This window comes from Aplysia californica, unplaced genomic scaffold (genome assembly GCF_000002075.1).
Source record: "Aplysia californica isolate F4 #8 unplaced genomic scaffold, AplCal3.0 scaffold00186, whole genome shotgun sequence".
In the NCBI taxonomy this organism is placed as follows: domain Eukaryota; kingdom Metazoa; phylum Mollusca; class Gastropoda; order Aplysiida; family Aplysiidae; genus Aplysia; species Aplysia californica.
In genome coordinates, this window is record NW_004797456.1 from 551,261 (window position 1) to 573,309 (window position 22,049).

A 22,049-nucleotide genomic window follows, 5' to 3' on the forward strand; every position below is an offset into this window, starting at 1 on the left:
AGAAAATCACCTGTGCAAACGGCTGTTTACATTATAATGACTTTGACACTGTGTAAGATGTCCACCTGTCTTAGCTAACAACTTTTCTTATCAACAATAGGTGGCCGTCCTTGACAGTTTCGACTCTATGGCCATCATTGCTACGGCTCTTGAGGAATGATGTGTTGTATTTGGGTGGTTGGCGGGTGTTTTGGTGTGGAATACTCCCTACCTATCAATCTTCATTATCTCGCCTTCTTTTTAGTGTTTGTTACTCTCTTCCGTAAAACACCTACTACTAAACATAACATGTGATCATTCTCTCCTCCTCCTGCTTTCACAGCTACATTGGCAAAGGCTTTGTCCTGGCTCCCCCAAAGACAGTTTGGGATGCAGTAAAAAATCCACGGACTCGGTTCACATATGATGATACCCTCAAGGTGAGCAGGATATATCATTATTAATGTATTGCGAATGCACCATTCTGACCAGGCTGATTTCATCCATACTATATTTTGACTGTATTTTCGTTATATTTTCGGGTTTACTGAATTCACTAAATTGATATTTTTTTTATATATCAATTTTTTGTTGTTGCAAACTTATCACAGCTCAACATTATGTGGAAATTAAAGTTCCTTGGACTGTCATGAGATGAATTTCACTTGAAATAGCACAAGATACCTATTTTCACATGATGATTGTTTACTATGCATCTACTGCATTATAGACGCAAGTTTGCAAGTTTATTGTGATCAAAGGCATTTCTGAACTATAAAGATGTGCTGAAGAATTCTAGGGAGTACATTCCCAGTTGGTTTGTTTGAAAATGCAGGAAGAACATGATTTTTCTTTCCGACTTTATAAATGATGCATATAGGTATTGCTGTAGTCTTATTTGGTTGCATATGGGTATTTAGTTGACAGGTGTTCGTATATAGTTATGATATTGTGTTCCGTTGCACTATTTTTGGTCAGAGTCTGATTATCCTATATGCTGTATCTGTTGCTCTTACAGTATTGTTACTCTGTTACGGGCCAAAATAGGTCTGCAGGTGGTTGGAGGGCACCATTGGATTGTCCTACTTGTTTACTTTCCCTCTTTTGCTTCTGTCTGTTGTGTTAGTTTTTAACAGTACTAAATGTGAGGTGTGCTGGCAAAATGAGTTACTTCTCGCAATCCACCAACGGAGATATTGGCCAACAATCGACACAAGGATCAAATTTGTAGATTTTCTATTGATGCCATATTCTTTAAGTATAACATTTCTTTCATTATTTCATACTTAAAAAACGTAAAAACTTCACCTATAAGAGTGATATATATATTTCTATAGGGCTCAAATCCGAGAAGTAACATCTCTTTACTCAAACTCCAAAGAGACCTGGTGTTGAGAAGTGGGCATACTGTGACAAAAGTGTGTTTTGTCTGAACCGAGACCTGCTGCTCATTTGTTACCATGGGTATTTTGTATGTCTTCCTCAGAAAGTGGACATCTTAGAATCAGTCAACAGTACTCTCAAAATCGGTGAGTGTATAATTGTGTTGTTGATTTCTTCCGTTTATTGTAATGTCAAGTTTTGGAAATGTCTCTGGCCAGAAATGACCCTCTTGTTTCCTGTTGAACAGTTGTTCAGTTCCATTCTTTATGTTTTTCTTTTTTTTTCTAAATAGTCACGTTTCAAAAAGCTTTAAGAATATTTAATGATAGTAATGATATTGATATCAGTAATCTTGTGTGTCAAGATGTGGTGGAATTAGGCTCTCATCAATTTTTGGGCTTCAAGAGTTATTGGTAAAATGCTTAAGCTTGTTCATTTGTCTTGCTTCTGATGGAAAAAAAATCCATTTATCTTGAATATAAGTCGAGGTATTTGTGAATGAAGGAGGGGGGAATCACCTTGTTTCAGAGATAAAATTAGTAAGAAAATGGCTGCCAAAGATTAGTTATTTCCTTAGCTTGAGAGTCCGTAGAAACAGAAAATTTACATTTTTTTGTGCCGTTGATCAACGTTTTTCAGTAAAAATCCACACCAAAATGTGTTTTTTAATGGGCATGAAAAGTGTTGAGCCAAAAAACGAAAATTCTTTTTTTCTTTCCCTCTGTTATTTCTGTGAATCTGTCTTGCTTTTTGCCCTGCACAATATGATCGTTACTGTGTCAATGTCACACCTGCCAATTACTCTGATAAAATCAGAGCTCTATGATTTTTTTTTTGCTAATGGAAGAACTCCAATCAGAGTTACATAAAACCCAATTGTGAGGCAGCGTGGTGGAATCAGGCTCTCGTCAAAATAATCAAATTGAAGAAACTTGCATTTTTCCACAGGTTTGTGAATTTTTATGAAATTTTTGTTTTTTGGCTCAACACCTTTCATGCCCATTAAAGAACTCATTTCTGTGTGGATTTTTCTGAAAAACATTGATTAAAGGCACAAAAAAAGTAAATTTTCAGTTACCACGAACTCTTAAGCTAAGGAAATAACTAATCTTTTGCGGTGATTTTCTCACTAATTTTACCTCTGAAAACAGGTGACCCCCACCTCCTTCTTTCGCAAATATCTCAACTTGTATTCAAGATAAAGGGATATATTTTTAATCCAAAAAAAGACAAGTGAACAAGCTTTAAGATGATACCAATAACTCTACATGCCCAAAAATTGACGAGATCCTGATTCCACCAAGCTGCCTCACAATTTATTTCTTGAATTCTTCGTCAATCAGTTGCACTTAAATTATGGTAAATGATGTGAAAATGCACATGATTATTTGTAACATTTGTGCAATTTTAGTAAATGACATGAAAATGTATGTTCTTACTTGTGTTTATTTGCTTGTATTTGCATTTAACTTTTATTTAGTGGGTGGTTGGCGGGTCTCTGGTGTGGTTTACTCCTTCTTTCCTATCAAACATCTGTTATCCTTTTCTCCCCTCCTTCTATTTTGTGTTTGTTACTCTCTTTTAACACCTCTAATCTTCGGCATTTATATGACCTTATTGTGTTGCAAGTGCCATAAAACTCTTTCCAAATCTAATTTTTATTTGCCACGATTGGTATTTTATTTAATTTTAATTGGAATTTACTTGCGTGCTGAAGACTCTGGGTTTTTTTTTAAACCTAAACTGATTTTTAGGGAGGACTCAGAGAGGAAACTCCTATTTTTGGTCATGGATGGGTTGGCAGGCCAGTGATGTGCTTCTCTTTACTCAAACTCAAACTTGTCTATCCGAGTAGTTGGCGGGTGTCCTGGTGTGGTTTGCTCCTTCTTTTCATTTTAAACATCTCTGACCTCTCCCCCTCCTTTTTTGTGTTTGTTACTCTCTTGTAACTTCTCTAATCTTTGGCACTTATATCACCTTATTGTGTTGCAAGTGCTGTAGAACTCTTATTAACACCAAATTAATCGTGTCTGCATTTTTGTTTGTTTCATTGACAGTGTATTTTTATCACGAGAGCCAGCAGTTTCTAATGAAGAGCAGCTGTGATATGTGTGTACTGCAGGGTGAGAGGCAGGAGGGTGACAAGTACATTCTCACGTATTCGAGCATCGAGCATGACAAGAGTCCTCCACAGCCCGGCACCCTGAGGGCCAGGGTCAGTGTTTGTCCCCCTTTGTTGGCCGCTGGCCGGTTGGCTGTGTGTGTAGTGTGGTCTGCTCCTCTTGTTTCTTTGTTTTTTTCCTATAGTTTGTGTTAGAGTGCTTGAGTGCTTGATCAGATGCTTTCACTGTATGCTTCCCGAGAAGCTGAGAATGTTTCTGAGTGTTCTACGGACTGCTGGAGTTATAAATTAGACTATAAAGCACATAAAGCTCGTTGTTGAGTGGGGATGTGCCTCATACAAATTCTATTTGTTATTATTATCATAACTTATTGGAGGACTGTTGGAGTGCACCATTGGTAGGTCTTGCTTCTTTACTGTTCCTGTGTGTTACTGTTTGCCTGACTTACTTTTTTCCTTCATTAAATGACCGTTATTCTGTCCATGTGCTGCTCTTTTCTCAAACAGATAAAACAAATTAATTTTAAGAAATGCTATTCTAATGTGTTTGTGGGTGCGGGTGGTTGGTGGGTGCTCTGATGTAGTTTGCTCCCTCTTGTCAATCCAACATCTATAGTCCCTTTCTCTTCTCCTTCTTTTCTTTGTATGCTACTCTCTAGAAGTGGATGGTTGGCGGGTGCTCTGGTGTGGTTTGATGCTTCTTTCCTATCAAACATCTATCGTCTTTATCTCCCCTCCTTCTTTTTTGTGTTTGTTACTCTCTTGTAACACCTCTCATGTTCGGCACTTATATGACCTTATTGTGTTGCAAGGGCTGTAATACTCTTACTAAAACTCACTAAACTTGAGGACATTGTCTCTTTATTGCAGTTTCATCCCAGTGGATGGATTATTGAACCAGCTCGACAAGATAACAAGGTCTACTCCATTGTCACGTACTTAATGCAGGTCTGTTTTAAATTTTCCTTTTTATTGTTATTTTTCTGTCATCTTCACCTCCAGTCCCATTATTTTTTTGGAAGGTGAAATGACATCACAAACGTTAATGTGTGGATGGTTGGAGGGTTCTCTGGTCTTATTTGCCCCTTCTTTCCTGTCGAACATCTATCGTCCTGATCGTTCCTCCTTCTTTTTTGTATTTGTTACTCTCTGTAACACCTCTATACTTCAGCCTGTATATCACCTTATTTATGTTGCAAGTGCTGTTAAACTCTTACTAAAACAAACTTTCCTTTGTATTTTCATTTGTATGTCGTCTTCACCTCTAGGCCCTTTATTTTTCTATGAAAGGTGAGATGACACCTTAAACATTAAGGTGGACTTTTCAGCCAGATTAAAGTAACAGCAGTACATGTAAAAAGAAAAATTATTTTTTTCCATGGATACAACCCTCTAGATCAGAAGGGTTTTAGCTTTTTAAAGAACTCATGAGAAATGTTTAACTCTCTGATCATCTGTGGTTTCATGTACTTTTTCTGAACCAGTCCACTATTCAGTTCTGTGCCTGTGCTTATCTAAAATCTATACTGGATATGAAATGAAGTATTATCTCCACTTCAAGGCCTTAGACCCATTGTGTATAGTGTGAGCACATAGAGAAACACATTCGGATTTCATATACATGCATATTCTTTATATTAAAACACGTACATAATGAAATTATTACGTAACAAAAACATTTCCGAGCCCTGCTGATTTCATTATGTGTGTGCTAGAGTGTATATCTAACACCCTCATTTAGTATTTTGCTCTTTCTTCTTTGTTTTTGTATAGAAATACTTGATTAAGTAAGTCTGATAACTGATCCCATGACCAAGTTGAACCTGTCATAGTTACAACACAATGGGCATGAAAACCCCTCTGGCATGGAAAGAATTAAGAGTGCGCTCATTTATGTGAAAAGATTTACCGTTGTGAATATTGTCTAAATGGTTTCAATTTTAATAACTGTACTAATATTAAGTAGTTTATAATGTATGGAATAAAGAAAATGCAAACTTTTTATTAAATGTTTGTTATAGTTGTAAAAAAATCTGTTTTGAAAAATCTCAATGAAAGAGATCTGTTAATGAAATTTCGTTAAGCTAGATTTTGTGGTTGTTTTTCCAGGTCGATTTTGGTTCTCCACAAGACAACAGTGACAAGTTTCCATTTGAAGACATGATCTCTAGGTATCCGCTGAGTATCGTCGACTTGCAGCAGTACCTCAAGCCAGCCATGCAAATGCTGAGGCGGAAATCCCTCACTTGATTTTTACGTAGTGTGGCTGTTGTTGTCCCACTGTTATCTGACATGTTCATGACCATTGAGGTGCTTTTGGAAAATTATTGGACTGCCTCCCTCGCACGACACCCAGTGAAGTTATCAAGTTTTAGTCACGGTTTGTGTTCCATGTGTCCGCACCACCTTGTTCGTCACCAAATTTTAAAATGTCTTGGTGCTATTGTTAGTGTTGGTAAAAGATTTTTTTACGGCTACATAAAGCACTATAACTCTTTGATTTTGAGCTTGTTTGCTTTCATCTTGTGTGCTTGCAATTTTACCAGGTTTCCATTAATTTGAAAAGATTTTTGTCAGTGTCAGAATTTATTTTCAATAGACCTGCAATGTTTGCATTAGGTTTTGTTTTGGACTGTCATCTGTTGACAATAATGTTAAGTCTCAATCATCGTACAACCCTCCCTCACCCACCACCTTAGAAAGGCTTCCACCCGTGGTGGTCGATTTAAATTTTCAGATTTCTTTTGAGTGGCTTGACTATTTTTAAATGCCGACATAAAAATATATGACGCATGCAGGAGAGGAGTTGTAAGCAGTCGCAATATCAGCTCTCTGTTCTTCCCACTGCAATATCTTTCATTCTGTCTTGTAATGTCAGTCTGTAATACTATGCAACCAGAAGTACTCTTGCAGATAGAAAAGCTGGAAGATGCTATTCGTATATGTTCACTTTGGTCATATGTGCAAAGATTTTTTTAGAAAAGTATGGGAGGCTGGCTGAATCATTTTTGTCTATATATATTGCCTCTTGGGGTGTAGTCCCTAAGAGTCCTAATTGTTAGTTAAGACCTCTTCAAAAATTTTTAATGGTTTGGTGCTTGCTTTATACGCTACTTATAGTTTTTTTGTATTGTGTAGTTTTCTAACACTTCTTTATTTGAAATTAAGGTTAGAAAATTATATCTGTTATTTTATTTGTTTCTGACCACCTCATCAGATCTATGCTTTGCATATTTTTGTCCAAAAGTTATTGGCTATACTGGAAGATAGCATGTCAGGTCACATGAATTGTAAGAGGGCAAGTGTAGACAGCCAGATATTTGAAGCTACGGATCTGCCTGTTAAAATTAGCTTCATCACTGTTTGTCCCTCTCCACCCCCTCCCCAAGAAAATGGAAATGGTGCCAGTATTTTTTACCTATGCTTAACATTCACCTGATGTGCCGTGACTGCGGCACACATGCACAGTTATATATTGTGAAAACGTTAGAATTTTTGTGTCGTTGTCTGTAAAAGATGTCTCCCTTATTGGTCATGTAAAATGCTAGTCTCAGATTCGTTTTCGTACAGTTTGGTAAGCTATAAGCATCTTTTGCCTTCTAGGTTTGACTTCTTAGGAAAGTTAAGCCTGTTCATTTCCAATAAAAAATCTAAAATGAATGAGTAAAATTTACTGAGGCATTTTGAAAAGAGCATACACATGCAATCAACATGTGGGATGTTTGGTTATCTTTACATTATTCGAGTAAAGAAAAGAAGCGACAATTTATTGGAGAACCAAGGCAAGTAACAGTGGTAATTTTCTTGATTTTCCCTGATTGCCGTAAGCATGTGCTGCACATTTAGAGCCAACCCATGATCTTGTCAAAGCACATTGTATATAGGATGAGACGACTGTAACTGTATTAGATGTCATGTGATTATACCGAGTTACCAACCAAAACAAATGTAAGAGGACAGGACTACTTATTCTTCATTTCTTAATTTTAATCACCATTTTGACCCTCCCTCTCAGCACTTACTGTCCTTTTGACAGAAATGTTTTTGGTGATATGTTTCTTCAGTGGGATGATAATTCAATGTCAGTTGAAATGAAGTTGAAAGAAGTATTTTTTTAAAACTTGTATGGCTGTAAAAACAATTTTGGGTGTTCTCTGAAAGCTGCATTAAATTTTGAGTTCCACTTACTTAAAACTCATCAACGTGATTCTGTGAGTTTTTTAAATACTTAATTATTGTCTAATACTAATACCCAAGAGGATAGCTCTGTTTATGCTGTGATCCAAGGGACCCCTTATGCAGGCTCAATCTGCAGTTTGAAATGTACTGTATACTTATTTTTAGCTTTGGGTTTTGTTTAGTTTTTGAGGAGGGGGGTGGGTGCACTGTATTTGAATTTGTTACTTTTATGAAATCTTCGATTTCATGTCAATGTTGTTTGCAAAAATTTTGCATTGGTTCCCGAATACAAACATGACATTGAGTGACTCGTGAATTCCAAATGTTCGTGAAAATTGAAATGGACAAAACTCTCTTTAAAAAATGTAGAAGAAAAAAATAGTGTACAGTATACATTAGTCATGGACACAAGGTGCAACACTAGACAGCTTACTCATTTAGACACTTATTGACCTGTCTTTACCTAGTTTTTCTTAAACTGTTACTAATTATACCTGAGACTGAAAATGACCATTATGTCTTATGCTTTCAGGTTGCCATTTTTTTGGCCTCATGTTACATTGTATATAATGTGGTCACAGCTAAGATGTTGCTAGTGCCTATAATAATTAATGATCCATGTAAGAACAGAACTTTCTTCACCACCTCAACACCATTGCGAGATTGTTTGCCATGACAAATGACTTACTGGCACAGAGTTTCCACATGCACACAGATTCTGAGATTTCTTGATGTTTATTTGTAATGTGAATGATATACTTTTTTTTAGATGTATTTGTTCATGATGCTAGTCATTTCTTTTTGTTCCTTACTATAAGTTTTGGACTTGTAGTTTAAATGTTGAATATTGACAGCATATTTTAGACTTATAGTGGGTAACAAAAGTGATGATTGTCTTAAAAGAATTTTCTAAAAAGGGCTTCAGGTGTTCCCACTTTTTTTCACAGTAGAATGCTTGATTTAGTTTTGTATTTTCACATTAGGTTTTCTTATTTACTCTTATCTGTATATTCATTCTATGCATCGAGACCAGTATGTATGTTATGTGATTTTGTAATGTTTGGTGTTTCTGCACAAAGTGGGAATTGTCGGACAGCTATATATGTACGACTGCAATAGATATTTATATGGTGCCTTTGTGAGTCTTTTCTCTTCAGGCATGTGCCTTGTTGAAGAAATGTGCTTTTTCTGTTGAGACTGTTATATGAGGGGCTATTGCTTCAGCTTCTTAGAATAGTTACAGTCTGTTCTTTGCCAATATACTTATATTGGGGGAGAGTTGCCTGTTGTCCTGTTCTCTTTGTAAGGGCTGCAGTTATTTGTACTTGCTACTGGCCTGTCCTGTCTGTCACAGATTTACCATATTATCTTGAATGTTTATGTAAAACATTTCTCCTGTGAAGTGGGGCTGTCAAAATAATACATAGGTTTCTATTTCAAATCTGAGTAATACAAGTTGAGCCCCTACAGACTTAAAATTTAATGCTCTGATGGTTCATTTGGGAGAATGTCCGATCAACGAAAATATACAGGCGATCTTTGCCCAGACATTTCAAGGAAAGCTTCATCCTGCTTGCACTATTTTACTAGTGTGTGCCCCAGCTTTGTGCCTTCTCATGAACAAGCCAATGTACTGCTGTTGTTTCTCTTGTGTTCAAGGTATGTTTCTGATCAGCACTTTTTCCAGCCTGAAATGCAATTTTTTCATTCAAGCTCATCCTGTACCCAGTATTTGTGTTGGTGTATTGTAATGAGAAGTTGGGTTACTTAGTTTCTCTAAGCAGATGGGCGGGCTGTTTCCTTCCTGTGATCAGTCACTTACTGGAGATGGAAAGAGTAAAGAGTAAAATCATTTCCTCTAGGGGACATCTATTTACTGTTTTAACATTTGTTCTTTTTACTGTAAGCTGTTCTGGACTTGTGTGAAGCCGTTTAGAAATATTGTAAAAATTGTCCAAGATCACTGCCATTTATCAATGAGAAAAGCGGTCGTCTTAGACAAGTGGATGTCTTCGACATTGTGATTATAACATAGAAAAAAAACACAAGGGGGGAGGTGTGAAGTGGGTGTTTGTACAGGTGATTGTCTTGGACAGGTGGCAATTAGAGCAGGTTTCACTGGTTAAAAGTATGGTACTTGTATGTGTCGTATATATCTTCAGGTATACTTTTTGAACTAACTGTTTGTTGAAATTGATGTTTCTTCAGATTGTTGTTACTATTTACTATGCCATTTTCCTTCCTCTCTTTAAAAGCCTTACTTTATGGAATTCTTTAAAAAATATCTAAATTACTAAATGTACTAATTTTGAAAATTGATGGGTTTTTTTACAAAGAGAATTTTCTATCGTAAATTTGCTCTATTTTTGTACAAATTGGATTGTAAATTCTCTGTGATGAACGTTGTTGTATTTGTGATACAAGCACTTGATGAGGATAATAAGCTCTTTGAAATTGCAATAAATTGTTGTGTGATCAGTACCTCATGCCCTCAGTCTGTGCACACAGTCCACAGTGCCTTATGATATTGTGAGGGTAGAGAGATCTGATTTTTTAAAAGTCATACATTTCTTCATGTATGTTATGCCTTTTATGATAAACAAATTGTTTCCTTGGCCAGTGAAAATGTTCCTTCACCTAAACCAAAGCGACAATGTCATATCAATAGATTTTCCACAACAGAATTTTTGTGATTTTTGCTCAGCAAAGTTCATACGTAGAATGAAACAACCTGCTATTCTTGGTCAAGCCTGAAGAGAAAAAGCTTGTACAGTAATTTGATAAAGTCTCTGTCTCAGGGCCAGAAAGGGAAAATTCATAGCTCTTTGTCTGACTTGAGTGAAGTTCTTCTTGTCCATTGTAGGGCCTGAGTGAGAGACCTTATCAATGCACTTGGTGCAAAAGTGACAGGTCTGCTGTAATGTGAAATTGGCATTATTCACCGTGAAAGTAAATTGCACAAAATTGTTGATGATGTGTTTGGATTCGCACACAGAGAGCACCGTACTGCATCACATTCTGTGAGCATTCAGCAACGGAAATGGCACCTCCTTTCCTTTTGTTTGACTTTAACGAGTCAAACTTTCAAAGACTATAATTCTATTTGTCTCAAAGGTTTCCATGAGATTTAATATTATTTACAAGCTTTTTTGTTCCTCTTCTTAAGTGAAAAGAAAGCCTATAAAAAATGCTGTGAACTCTTTGAAATGGTAAAAAATTATGTTTGAATTCCACAGACTATTTGAAATGAGATAATGGGGTAAGAACTTGTTCTGGAAAATAATGTCTGAGGATACTTTAAAGAAAGGATTTATTAATAGTTATTAACATAATGTTATGAAACAAAGTATGTCTATCAAATAATACTGTCTATGTTCTATAAAATACTGTTGCAGTGGCTGTTCACAATCACAGTCAAGTTTTATGAGAAAATCGAAAGTACATATTTCACATATATGAAAGTAACAGAACTTATTGTTTGCAAAGGGTAACACTTTGAGTGGTTTTCTTTCTTACAGAGACAGAGTTATTAATGCAAGGGCCTGTTCGTCTAACTTGTATTCCTTCAAACAACACCATCAGTCTATTACAAAAATGTTTAAAAGACACAGTTACATTTGTCATAAGTCAACCTGACTATTTGACTTGCCTTGTCGGAACTGGGTGTTTTTGTATGCAATGTCTCTATTTCTGCACACACTCAGTCATTGGTATTATTGGTATATTTTTTTGTATATATACATGTATGTAACAAAAGTACAGGGAATTCTATTTTTGTCCTGAGTATATTTTTATTGTGTGTTTGTCTTTGTGTGTGTGTGTGTGTGTGTGTGTGTGTGTGTGTGTGTGTGTGTGTGTGTGTGTATGTGTGCGTGAGAGAGAGAGAGAGAGAGAAAGAGAGCATTTGTACTCACATACATGTGTGTGTTATGTCTCCCTATTATGTCATTTGATTTGGACTTAAAAATTCAGAAAGGAAAGCTGTATGAATGATGTGCATTTGCAATTCTTGCCTTTTTATATTTAAATGCTTTTTGTATGCTTCAGACTTGAGAATCTACATGTGAGGTTTTGCGTTTTGAAACTGAAACGTGAAGACGTTGCGTTGACTGTCTAGCTACTTCTGAACTTCAGCACACATGTTTTGAGCACAGGTGGCTATTTAACAAAATCTTTTTTTTTTACTTGTAAAGGGGTTCATTCACCGAACAATTGTGACACAACTGTGTTTCTTGTCAGTTCTGTACTGTAGAAAAAGTTGTTCCCATGATTCCCAGTAAATTAAAAATGTTATTCACTGATACCATTTGGGCAACTTTAGACTTGTCACTGAGATTTAAAGGCCCTTGAATCGTCATCGGGTGTAGCTTTAGTTAAACTGAGGTCATCCTGCCCCCTAGCAACATGATTTTTGAAGGGTAGAACCAACGGTAATTTCACCTTTGACGTCGAATTTCTCTAAACTTGGTAGGGCCTACTGAGCAAATAGAACTTTGTAATTCTGAGGCAGCATTTTAGTGGCCTGAGCCTCTCGCAGACTTGTGGTAGAATTGTGTGTATCAGTCTAGATGTCTTTGTGGGCTGTGTAGCCATAACACAAAAATGTGCCATAGACACCCAGAGGAAACAACAAGAATATTTACAGAGTTGTCTCCCTATTCTGCTTCCAAAGGCCCCTTGTCACCTGCAACGTACATCTAATCCAATGCTAATAGTTATCTTGTATGGAGGCTACTAATGATATTTGAAAAGCAGTAGCATAACAGCAAATTTGTTGATGCCACTTATACGCAGCTATAAATATCACCTTCTATACAATATTCTTTTTTTGTTGTTTTTATTCTTTTTTGGGGGGGGGGGGGTATTGTGACTGTCTACTGAGCGTCAGCTGTGCCATTTGATGATGAGTACAATTCTTGTACTAGATATGAGCCGTAGACCAGTTCTATAAGCAATTAGCCAATATAATGATAATTTAAACTGAGAAATTTTTGTTAATATTTTTTTCCCCAATGCTTTCCTCAGATATTTATTTGTAGGTTTCAATGCATTCCACTCATGTTTACTTTTTTTGTCTTTTTTTCCCCACTTCCTTTCTACGTTGCTCATTTTCTATGTAACCCGAGTGAAAAGATGCACATAGTCAGTTTATTGACTCCAGATACAGAAAGATGAGATGGATTAACAAGGAGAATGGGAAGTGAATGTCAAGATCTTTAATAAATCTGAATAAGGATTTTTTAATTAGTAAAAGATTAATGACTGAAAGGCTTGGGGTGGAAAAGAGATGATAACGAAATTTTCTTTTAGCACTTTGCATCTCATCTGCTCAGCTCTGCCTGTAAGTGCCGCAGATTAGAGGTGTTACAAGTAATTCCAGAGAGTAACAAACACAAAATAGAAAAATAGAAGGAGGGGGGGATAAGGACGATAGACGTTTGAATTTAAAAGTGCATTCATTTCTAGGAATATGGACCCAGAAGCGAAGTGTTATCAACTTTACTTTCCAGCTTTTTTCATATCCCGGTTCATGACGATGCAGTCACGTCTTATCCAGAGACAGCAGCGGACCTTTGTATTGTAAGTGTTTAGCCTTGAGTGAGGAGTTGTCATATTTCTACGATTTATGTGTTTCTCAATTAACTGTTCACCTAATTGATTCATTCACCCATCTTAGCACATTGCCATCTGTGGGATATTGGTTAGGCCCTTTGCTATTGCACACAGGAGACCCAAGTTCGAGCCCAGAGTGGAGATAATTTTTTCTTGAATATCTTGGTTTTTCTGTTGGGATGCTGCATTCCTCTCAGCTCAGGTTGACCCTGACTGGATAGTTTCTTTGCTGTGGCACACAGGAGACCCAAGTTCAATTCCAGAGTGGAGAGAATTTTTTATTGAGTATCTTGTTTTTTCTGCTGGGATATTGCGTCCCTCTCAGCTCGGGTTAGCCCTGACTGGCTGGGTTTGAAACCCTGCTCCTGAATTGTCTAAATTTTGTTGATCGGGGCATTAAAAAACACTGCATAAAAAGAAGGGAAAAAACCCATGGGAACACCTCTACTCTTCAGAAAAGAATCTTGAATTGGTAGTGAATGGCTGACTGTATATCTTTATCAGTCACCTTTCTGGTTTTTCTACTAGCAATCAGGAAATTCTGTAAGCCAACTCCTGTACATATAATAGTTTGCTCAAATTTTATTTGGTTGCTCATAACTTAAAATTTTGTTCTTTGTTCCCCTTGTGAATTTGACCTCCTCTCAGTTAGGTCTGGTGTTGGTAGATATTTAAACACTAAATTTTTGTCATGTTGTACAATCTAGTTAGGATGACATAGGATCCTGGCTCAGCTAAGCGTGTTGGTGATGGTCACAGTTCTACTGTTTCTATCTGGAAGTCTATGTCATTTTATTGATTTATAACTGGTTTACCATTTAAGTATAAATATACAAACACTTTTGTATTGTAGAAATCATTTATGTTTTGATATGCTATATTTGTTTCTTCTGGGGGGGTTGGTTTTGTTATTCAACTGAGGAGAAACCCTCATGAAAAGGTTCTGGGCATTTTGAGTTATAATTCATGTTTTAGGTGTTTGTCTTTATGATTTTTATTTCAGAACCAGTTTCCTTGCTGGATCTCACATTACTATTTTTTTAAAGACCAAGGACATCGGTGTGTACTTGCACTTGGTGAACTGTTCCGATAGTTCTTTTGCACTTTTTGTCACACTGGTGGTCACATGATGTGCCTTCAAAAAGTTATCCACCTCTTTGGACCTTTGTTACCTCTTCTTAATGTTACAACCTATTCTTAATGTTGCACTGATACTTATAAACATTAGGATTTGACCCAAATTATTGTTTATTATGCTATGTTTCCTTTAAACTTGCCACACCCAGTTGCACACTTGATTAGTTTTTACATGCATACTCAGTTGGCAGGTGGCTGAAGAGCGCTAGTGATGGGTCTTTCTTTCCTTTACTCTTCCCCGAGTTAAATATAATCATTATTATGTCAAAGTAATTCTTTCTACTTCCTGGGTATGACTACAGCCATGGGCACTGAAAGTATTTTCAATTAGGTATGACTATTGAAGTTAAGCGATTTGAGGACTTTGAGAGAAGTTGCTGGTTAAAATCTCATGAGTTTGCTGAAAAACTAACGAAATCAAAGTCATGTGAAATTCCCCCCCCCCCCCCCCCCCCAACATCTGCACTTTTACTTGTAAACCGCCTTCTGAAAACAAAGCCTGCCTGCAAAGATACCACAAGGGAGATTTCCCATGGCCTGGGAGTGTGACTTATTTCCTTATTATGGTTTTTTGTTTGTTTCAAATTTCCTGGTTTGCGTTATCCCTTAATAGATATGGGCTGAAACTGAAAGGTTGGGAGTTTCTGTCACGGACAGTAAGCAGTTCTTATCTTGCAGACTACTCTGCACAGGATACTACTGAGTCTATGATTTCCGTGTTGTCTCTCTGTCTGGAATGAAATTTCTCAGCTTACCTGTACTAAATTTTGAACCCTGAAAGTTCTACTAAATCTTCAGTCGCAGTGTAATTAACATAGACGGGAATGCTCCACCTTGTTTTATGAAGTTAAAGTGATATGTTGTGATGTACAACATCCCCAATTTTCCGATTTCATCTTTTAATACTGAAAAGTTAACATCATTTTCCCTGGTTATTTCATATAATGGATGGAATTTTATTTTTTTTAATTAAAGAAAGAATAAAAAGAATTAGTGAGAGGGAGGAAAGTGAGAATACTTACAAGACTTGTCTGTGTTTCTTTTTTTATGTCATATTTTGAACTTAAAAAGTATTCTTCTTTACATCATTGCCCCAATTCAAGCAATAATCAGTATTTTCTGTCCCTTATTTTATGACTCTGTGTGTGTGTGTGTGTGTTTATGTCCATCAGTGTTATGGTCATTGTTGTCTCACTTATCATCTTTTTCATGATGTTAATTTCACAACTGTTGTCATCATCATCATTATCATAATCATCATCACTGTCATTTTGGGGCATCTTCATTGTCCTTGTTTTCATTCAAATTGTCCTCATTGGCGTCTTCTTTAGCATTGTCATACCTTGTCATTTTTGCAGTCTAATTCTGACAGGTATTATACCCTGTTGATCATCTCAATGAGTCTTTTTGTGTTCTTGTTTTGCAAATGGAATACTTAACCCGATGAATTGTGTGATTTTGATTCTAAGTCGCCTTTCAAAGCTTTCAGTCACTGTGGGTTTATCTGGTTTCTTTAATCAAACTGTCAAGCTGGAGCTTGAGTTTATCTAACTTATTATACAGGCAAAAATACAGAAAGCCATTTTTTTCCTATTGCAGATTGAATACTCAATGCCTTAAAATTGTCTAAGTATATGTCTTTCTTTTGGAAAAAAAAGAACAAAACAATAAACAAAGCCAAAAAAATGGAGAATATTCTCTTGTTTTGTTTTCTATATTTTATATGTTGTTTTTTTCTGTGTTTAATTTTTTTCTCTAGACCGTTGTTCATTCGGTTGATTGTTTTTATGATGTGTGGGTGCTCTCGTGTAGTTTTCTCTTTCCTTCCTGTCCATCAACTATCGTTCTTAAATCTTATCTCTCCTCCTTCATTTCTTTGTGTGATACTTCCTAGTAATACGTCTAATCATCAGCACATATGACCTGTACGTGTTGCAAGTGCCATAAAACTCTTACTTAAATCAGGCAAAACTTTGTGATGTTAGCAGGTGGTTGGAGGATGCCGCTGGAAGATCTTACTTCTTTACTTTCCTTCTGTTCTGTCTGTCTGTATGGCTGTCCCAGCTTTTCCCAGCTCAAAAAGGCCATTATTGTTTCGATGTGCTTCTCTTTACTCAAAAGTTATGATGCTGTATCAGGTCCCACCAGCAGCATCTGCTCCACCCGGACTGCCCGACAGACAGGCTCGGGGCACCCCGCCTCCATAATGACTACGTGGGTGGTTGGCAGGTGCTCTTGTGTGGTTGGCTCGTTTGCTAACACGATATCAAACATTTTTCGCTCTCATCTCTCCTCATTCTTTTCTTTGTATGTTACTCCCTAGTCTTTATTTTTTTACTTCCCAAAGGGGTGATATTAACATGTTCTTATGCACAGTAGAATTGTAAATGGGCTGATTTATCAATGTCATGCTCATACTATGCCGAAACAACATAGGGGAACTGCTGCTTTTTCTCTCCTCATCCTTACTATCGTCATTTTTCCTCTACTTCTTTTGTATGTTTGTCACTCTCTTGTGAACTGCTATTTCCGGAGTGCCTTGCTAGTCGAAGCAGACTTTGTGTTGTTGAGGCTAGAGAGGTGAGCAGAGTAAGCCTGATTCGCCGTTTGGACTTCTCTTTTTACTTCCACCCCTTTGTGCTCATATGACCTTATGAAGTTGTGAGCGCCGTAAAACCTTACTAAAACAAAAATAAAAAGGCCATTATTGTGTCGAAGTGCTTCTCTTTACTCAAAAGTTATGATGCTGTATCAGGTCCCACCAGCAGCATCTGCTCCACCCGGACTGTGCCCGACAGACAGGCTCAGGACACCCCGCCTCCATAATGACTACATGGGTGGTTGGCAGGTGCTCTTGTGTGGTTGGCTCGTTTGCTTTCACGATATCAAACATTTTTCGCTCTCATGATCTCTCCTCATTCTTTTCTTCATGTTACTCCCAGTCTTTATATTTGGCATTTATCATATGATCTAATTTTGTTGCAAATGCCGTAAAGCTTTTACAGAAACTATATGATTAAAAAACCCAAAAACACAGCAAAATAATGACTTGTGTCGTACTACAGAACAAAGCACTACCCGTTTTGTTTTAGTGTTTTACGGCACTTGCAACACAATAGGGTCATATAAGTGCCGCAGATTAGAGGTGTTACAAGTAATTCCAGAGAGTAACAAACACAAAATAGAAAAATAGAAGGAGGGGGGGGGGGGGGGGGGATAAGGACGATAGACGTTTGAATTTAAAAGGAAAGAAGGAGCAAACCACACCAGTGCACCCGACAACTGCTCACCGAAATCGCTTTTGAGAAGAATGTTTTTTTAAAGGCATAGATCTAGTATGAAAACAAAAAACACTTGAAAGAAGGAACATCAAGAATATTTGTTGTAGTAAATCTACAACAAGGCGGAATGTTATAGTGGAATGTCATTTGAATTTAAATGCCTCAATTTTGGTCGGGGGTGTCTGTTTAATTTTATTTAAAATGTTTGTTTTTGACATTTTTGCCTAAAAAATTGTCTAAACACTCTTGGCTTTCTTCAGACGACGATGCTTTCAGGTTTTTATTATCTTTTAAATTTGATTATATTTTATTTTCTTCTATTCTTTTTATTTTGATTGAACTTAATTTTTAAATTTTTTGGGGGTGGGGGGGGGGGGGGTTCCTTTTATTCTAATTGTGAACGAGAAAGATATCGGCGGATGCTCCCATGCTGAATGTTCTACTAACTCTAATACAGCATGTACTCAGGTGCTCCACTAGATTTCCTTCCTGGATTCTTATATAGACGCATAGCCCCCTTGAAAGTTAATTTTCGTTTCGTCTCTCTACCAATTGCCGGTAGTTTGTAGACTCTTTGTTGTGGTCTTCCCCGTGTATTTCGTTTCGGTGTTACTGCCTCTCTGATCTGTTCCCCCGGCGTCTGTGGTATAGCGGTTAGGCGCTTTGCCATTGCATGCTGAAGACCAGAGTTCGATTCCCGTTTGGGGATAATTTTTATCTAGTATCTCGCTCTTTCTACTGGGAAGTAAATTACTGTATCACTCTCATCCTGGGTTGGCCTTGACAGGCAGGGTCTAAGCCGAAGCCCACCCCCTAATAGATCTAAATTGTGTCGATGCCGGTGTAAATTTCAAAAAAGAATCTGTTCCTTAAAGGCATTACAGCACAACAGACTGCAGGGCATAGGGTTGTTTTTTTCTTTGCGCTCCCTGCAAACGGCATTTCTGGCGCACATTGGTGACATGTGTTACTACTTGTACTACAAGTAGTCTCATTGCCCAAGCTGTTGACCGTACAGCACAAACACTAATGTGTACTTTTGTGCTTTAATATAGATGTTTATGCGTTTCCATCGACTCAATTTCGATCATTTAGAAGGCGGGCTTCGACCCTGCCTGTTAAGGCCAAGGCTGAACCGGGCTGAAAAGGATGCAAAATCCCAGTAGAAAGTTCGAGATGATCGATAAAATAATATTCTCCCCATCCGAGCATCGAATTCGGATCTTCTCGCAACGCTTTACCGTTACTTACACCAAAGACTCCAATAACATTGACTTCAGTGACTGGACAGTGGCTGTTTCTCTTCTGCTCCTACTGTTCCTGGTGAAATGTGGCCGTCAAAGTATGTGTGCCGTGTCTCTTGAAACCACAACACAGCCCATTTCCATCAGAGAAGGTTTTCTTCCATCCGCTCAATTTTGACCAATGAATATTGAGACATTAAGAAAAGTAAACGTCCGGTTTTAATAGTTTGAACAAGATTTGCAAGTACATTTTGTATATCACAACTATTGGAATCTCCCCCCCCCCCCCCTTTTCCCTTTTTCAGGTTTCCTCAAATCCCCCCGAAAATATCCTATGATGTTGTTGTTGTTGTTGTTGTTGTTGTTGTTGTTGTTGTTGTTGTTGTTGTTGTTGTTGTTGTTGTTCTTCTTCTTCTTCTTCTTCTTCTTCTTCTTCTTCTTCTTCTTCTTCTTCTTCTTCTTCTTCTTCTTCTTCTTCTTCTTCTTCTTCTTCTTCTTCTTCTTCTTCTTCTTCTTCTTCTTCTTCTTCTTCTTCTTCTTCTTCTTCTTCTTCTTCTTCTTCTTCTTCTTCTTCTTCTTCTTCGTAGTAGTAGTAGTAGTAGTAGTAGTAGTAGTAGTAGTAGTAGTAGTAGTAGTAGTAGTAGCAGTAGCAGTAGCAGTAGCAGCAGCAGCAGCAGCAGCAGTAGTAGTAGTTGTAGTAGTAGTAGTAGTAGTAGTAGTAGTAGTAGTAGTAGTAGTAGTAGTAGTAGTAGTAGTAGTAGTACATACACTCAAACAAACACACACACACATAGTACATACACAAACATAGTACATACACATATACGCAAGCACGGACATCCTCACCCCACACAGGCACACAATCATGCACAACACAAGCATATTTCACGCATACAGACAAACACACATACACATATACACTCAACAAGCTCATATCATACAAACACATACACACACGCACACACACCCCCGCGCGCGCACACACACACACATACATACATACATACATACATACATACATACATACATACATACATACATACACACACAAGGACGGAACAATTATATTAGTTTTCGTTTTTAGTTATAGTAAGAGCTTTACGGCACTCACAACACAAACGGGTAATATAAAAGCCGAAGGTTAGAGGCCTTCCTATAGAAAAGAACAGAACAATGCAAAACCCGTCGAGATGATTATTTGAAAGAAAAAAAACAGCAACCAAAAACAAACTCAGCTGAAAATATCACAAAAGAAAATTCAAATGAAGGACAGTATCAAAGAAGCCAAATTAAATGTAAGTAGAGGGGGACAAAAAAGAAAAAAAACAACCCCAAACTTGTTGAATTTTCGAAAAATGGAGCCATAAGTCATCAAGTTTGTATTCAACAGAATCTATTTGTGTTTACCTTTTATTTAGAATAAGAAATAGAAGGGCAGAAAGAAAGCTGCTTGTATTCCTTTCCACAAGGAACTTGTGATGTTACGGGAAAATGCTGCATTGGGTTTGCTCGCCTACGCCGTAATTTTTACACATTTATTATTTTAAAAAATTAAAAACACATTAGACTGATGTTTACATTGACAAAATTAATTATGTGTCACTTCTGGATGGCGTATTTCAACATTGAATATTCATCAAACAATTTTCGTGCGGTTTTTTTTCTTTACGTAATCTATTTACGTTTTTTATTTTGCAAAAAAAATATCTGTAGATCATAAACTCGGGAAAAATATACCCTAGAGAATAATATTATTCATAGCAGGTTTATCATAAACTACTAAAAAGAAAAAAAATATATTTCTAAATGGCATGCCCAAAGAGCTGTACGGCACTTTTTGCTCTTTTTGTTCTTTTCTTTTCTCTAGGACATGAACTACTGTTCAACGTTTTTTTACGCACACACAGCTCTGTTCTCCCTGTTTTGAAACTGCAAACCTCTCTATATTTTCCTAAACTCTTCGTGTGGTCAACAAAACAGACACGCTATTATTTCAAATGGGCAAATCCGCTTCAAATGATCGATGTCATGTTACAAGATTTAAGGAAACAAAAGACCTTTTAAAAAAAGGATGAGAGGTTCTTCTTACATGAGGGAGCACGTGAGAGTAGAATCTTTAGTTTTAGACCTTCCCTTTTCTGAGCTCCTTTCTCCTCTATCCTTACGTCTGTGTTTTCTATCGCGTTTGTCATGCCTGTGACTCGTCTTGCCGAACTCGGTGATCCTGCTGTATTCTCTGACCACTTTCCGGGGCTCGGTGACCACGCTGGAGACGCTGCTCATGCTGTGCGCGCTGTGGGGATGACTTCTCACGGCGAACCGCGACGGGTTGGACGATAACTCGGCGTTGTGGTCAGAGTAGGCACGACTTGCAGCGCCGAGGGAAGTGCTCGACTCTGACCTCTGCTTTGACCGTGACTTTTCTCTGGACCTGGATCGCGATGTGGATGGCTGGCGTTTTGCTCCGCCTCGCCCGGCGCCCAAGCCCCACCAAACAGAAGGGGGCGGCGCAGCGGAGTTGGAGCGATGGGGATTAAAGGACGAATTGCTGTTTGACAAGTTGGAAGATCTCTGCCTTGAAGTAGTTCTTGAACTGGATCTGGATTTCAGTGTTGACCGGGACCTCGACCTTGATGTCTGCCTCGACCTTCGTTTCGACTTTAAACTCTGTCCCAGATTCGACCTTGACCGCGAATTCCTAAATGTTTGCCTCAATTTGGACCTTGAGCCCAATTTCGACCTAGACCCCGACCTCGACCTCGACCGTGACATTGACCTTGACACTGACCGTGACCTCGACCTGTAACTTTGGTAGGATCTGGAGCGTGGGCTCTGGACGTTGTGGCGTGCCATCTGTCGGGACTGTGCCGTGATTCTAGAGTTGGCGCAAGAGTTGGAGTTGCGGGAGTACGAACGGCTACAGGCGCCGTTAGTCGGACATGGGGTGGGCCCGTACCGCGACTGTTGGCCTGTGCTCGATTTGTGACTGCGTTGGGAACCAGAGGGATGATGGGCAGACTGCAGAAAAGCAATTCGAAAAGAATATGGACTCACTAAGCATTCGGGCACACAACACATTGTTTTGCAAACCTTGTTAAAAACATGTGTGGG

At 37.8% G+C, this 22,049-nt stretch overlaps 2 protein-coding genes across 3 annotated transcripts in view; one reads left to right on the forward strand and one right to left on the reverse strand.

Moving 5' to 3' along the window:
* Positions 1–16,106, forward strand: part of LOC101845400 — a 40,893-nt gene extending 24,787 nt beyond the window's left edge. For both annotated transcript variants that reach the window (XM_035969816.1, XM_005098548.3), the window contains 5 exons: positions 323–419; positions 1,466–1,508; positions 3,420–3,577; positions 4,355–4,432; positions 5,594–16,106. In XM_035969816.1, coding sequence (XP_035825709.1) covers positions 323–419; positions 1,466–1,508; positions 3,420–3,577; positions 4,355–4,432; positions 5,594–5,734 — 517 coding nt within the window. In that variant the 3' untranslated portion in view covers positions 5,735–16,106. The remainder of the gene's footprint in view (positions 1–322; positions 420–1,465; positions 1,509–3,419; positions 3,578–4,354; positions 4,433–5,593) is intronic.
* A 4,208-nt stretch (positions 16,107–20,314) lies between these two features.
* The window catches only part of LOC101845923 (serine/arginine-rich splicing factor 4), a 5,933-nt gene continuing 4,198 nt past the window's right edge, over positions 20,315–22,049 (reverse strand). The window contains exon 4 of the mRNA XM_005098551.3: positions 20,315–21,956. Within this exon, the coding sequence (XP_005098608.1) occupies positions 21,024–21,956 (933 nt within the window). The 3' untranslated portion in view covers positions 20,315–21,023. The remainder of the gene's footprint in view (positions 21,957–22,049) is intronic.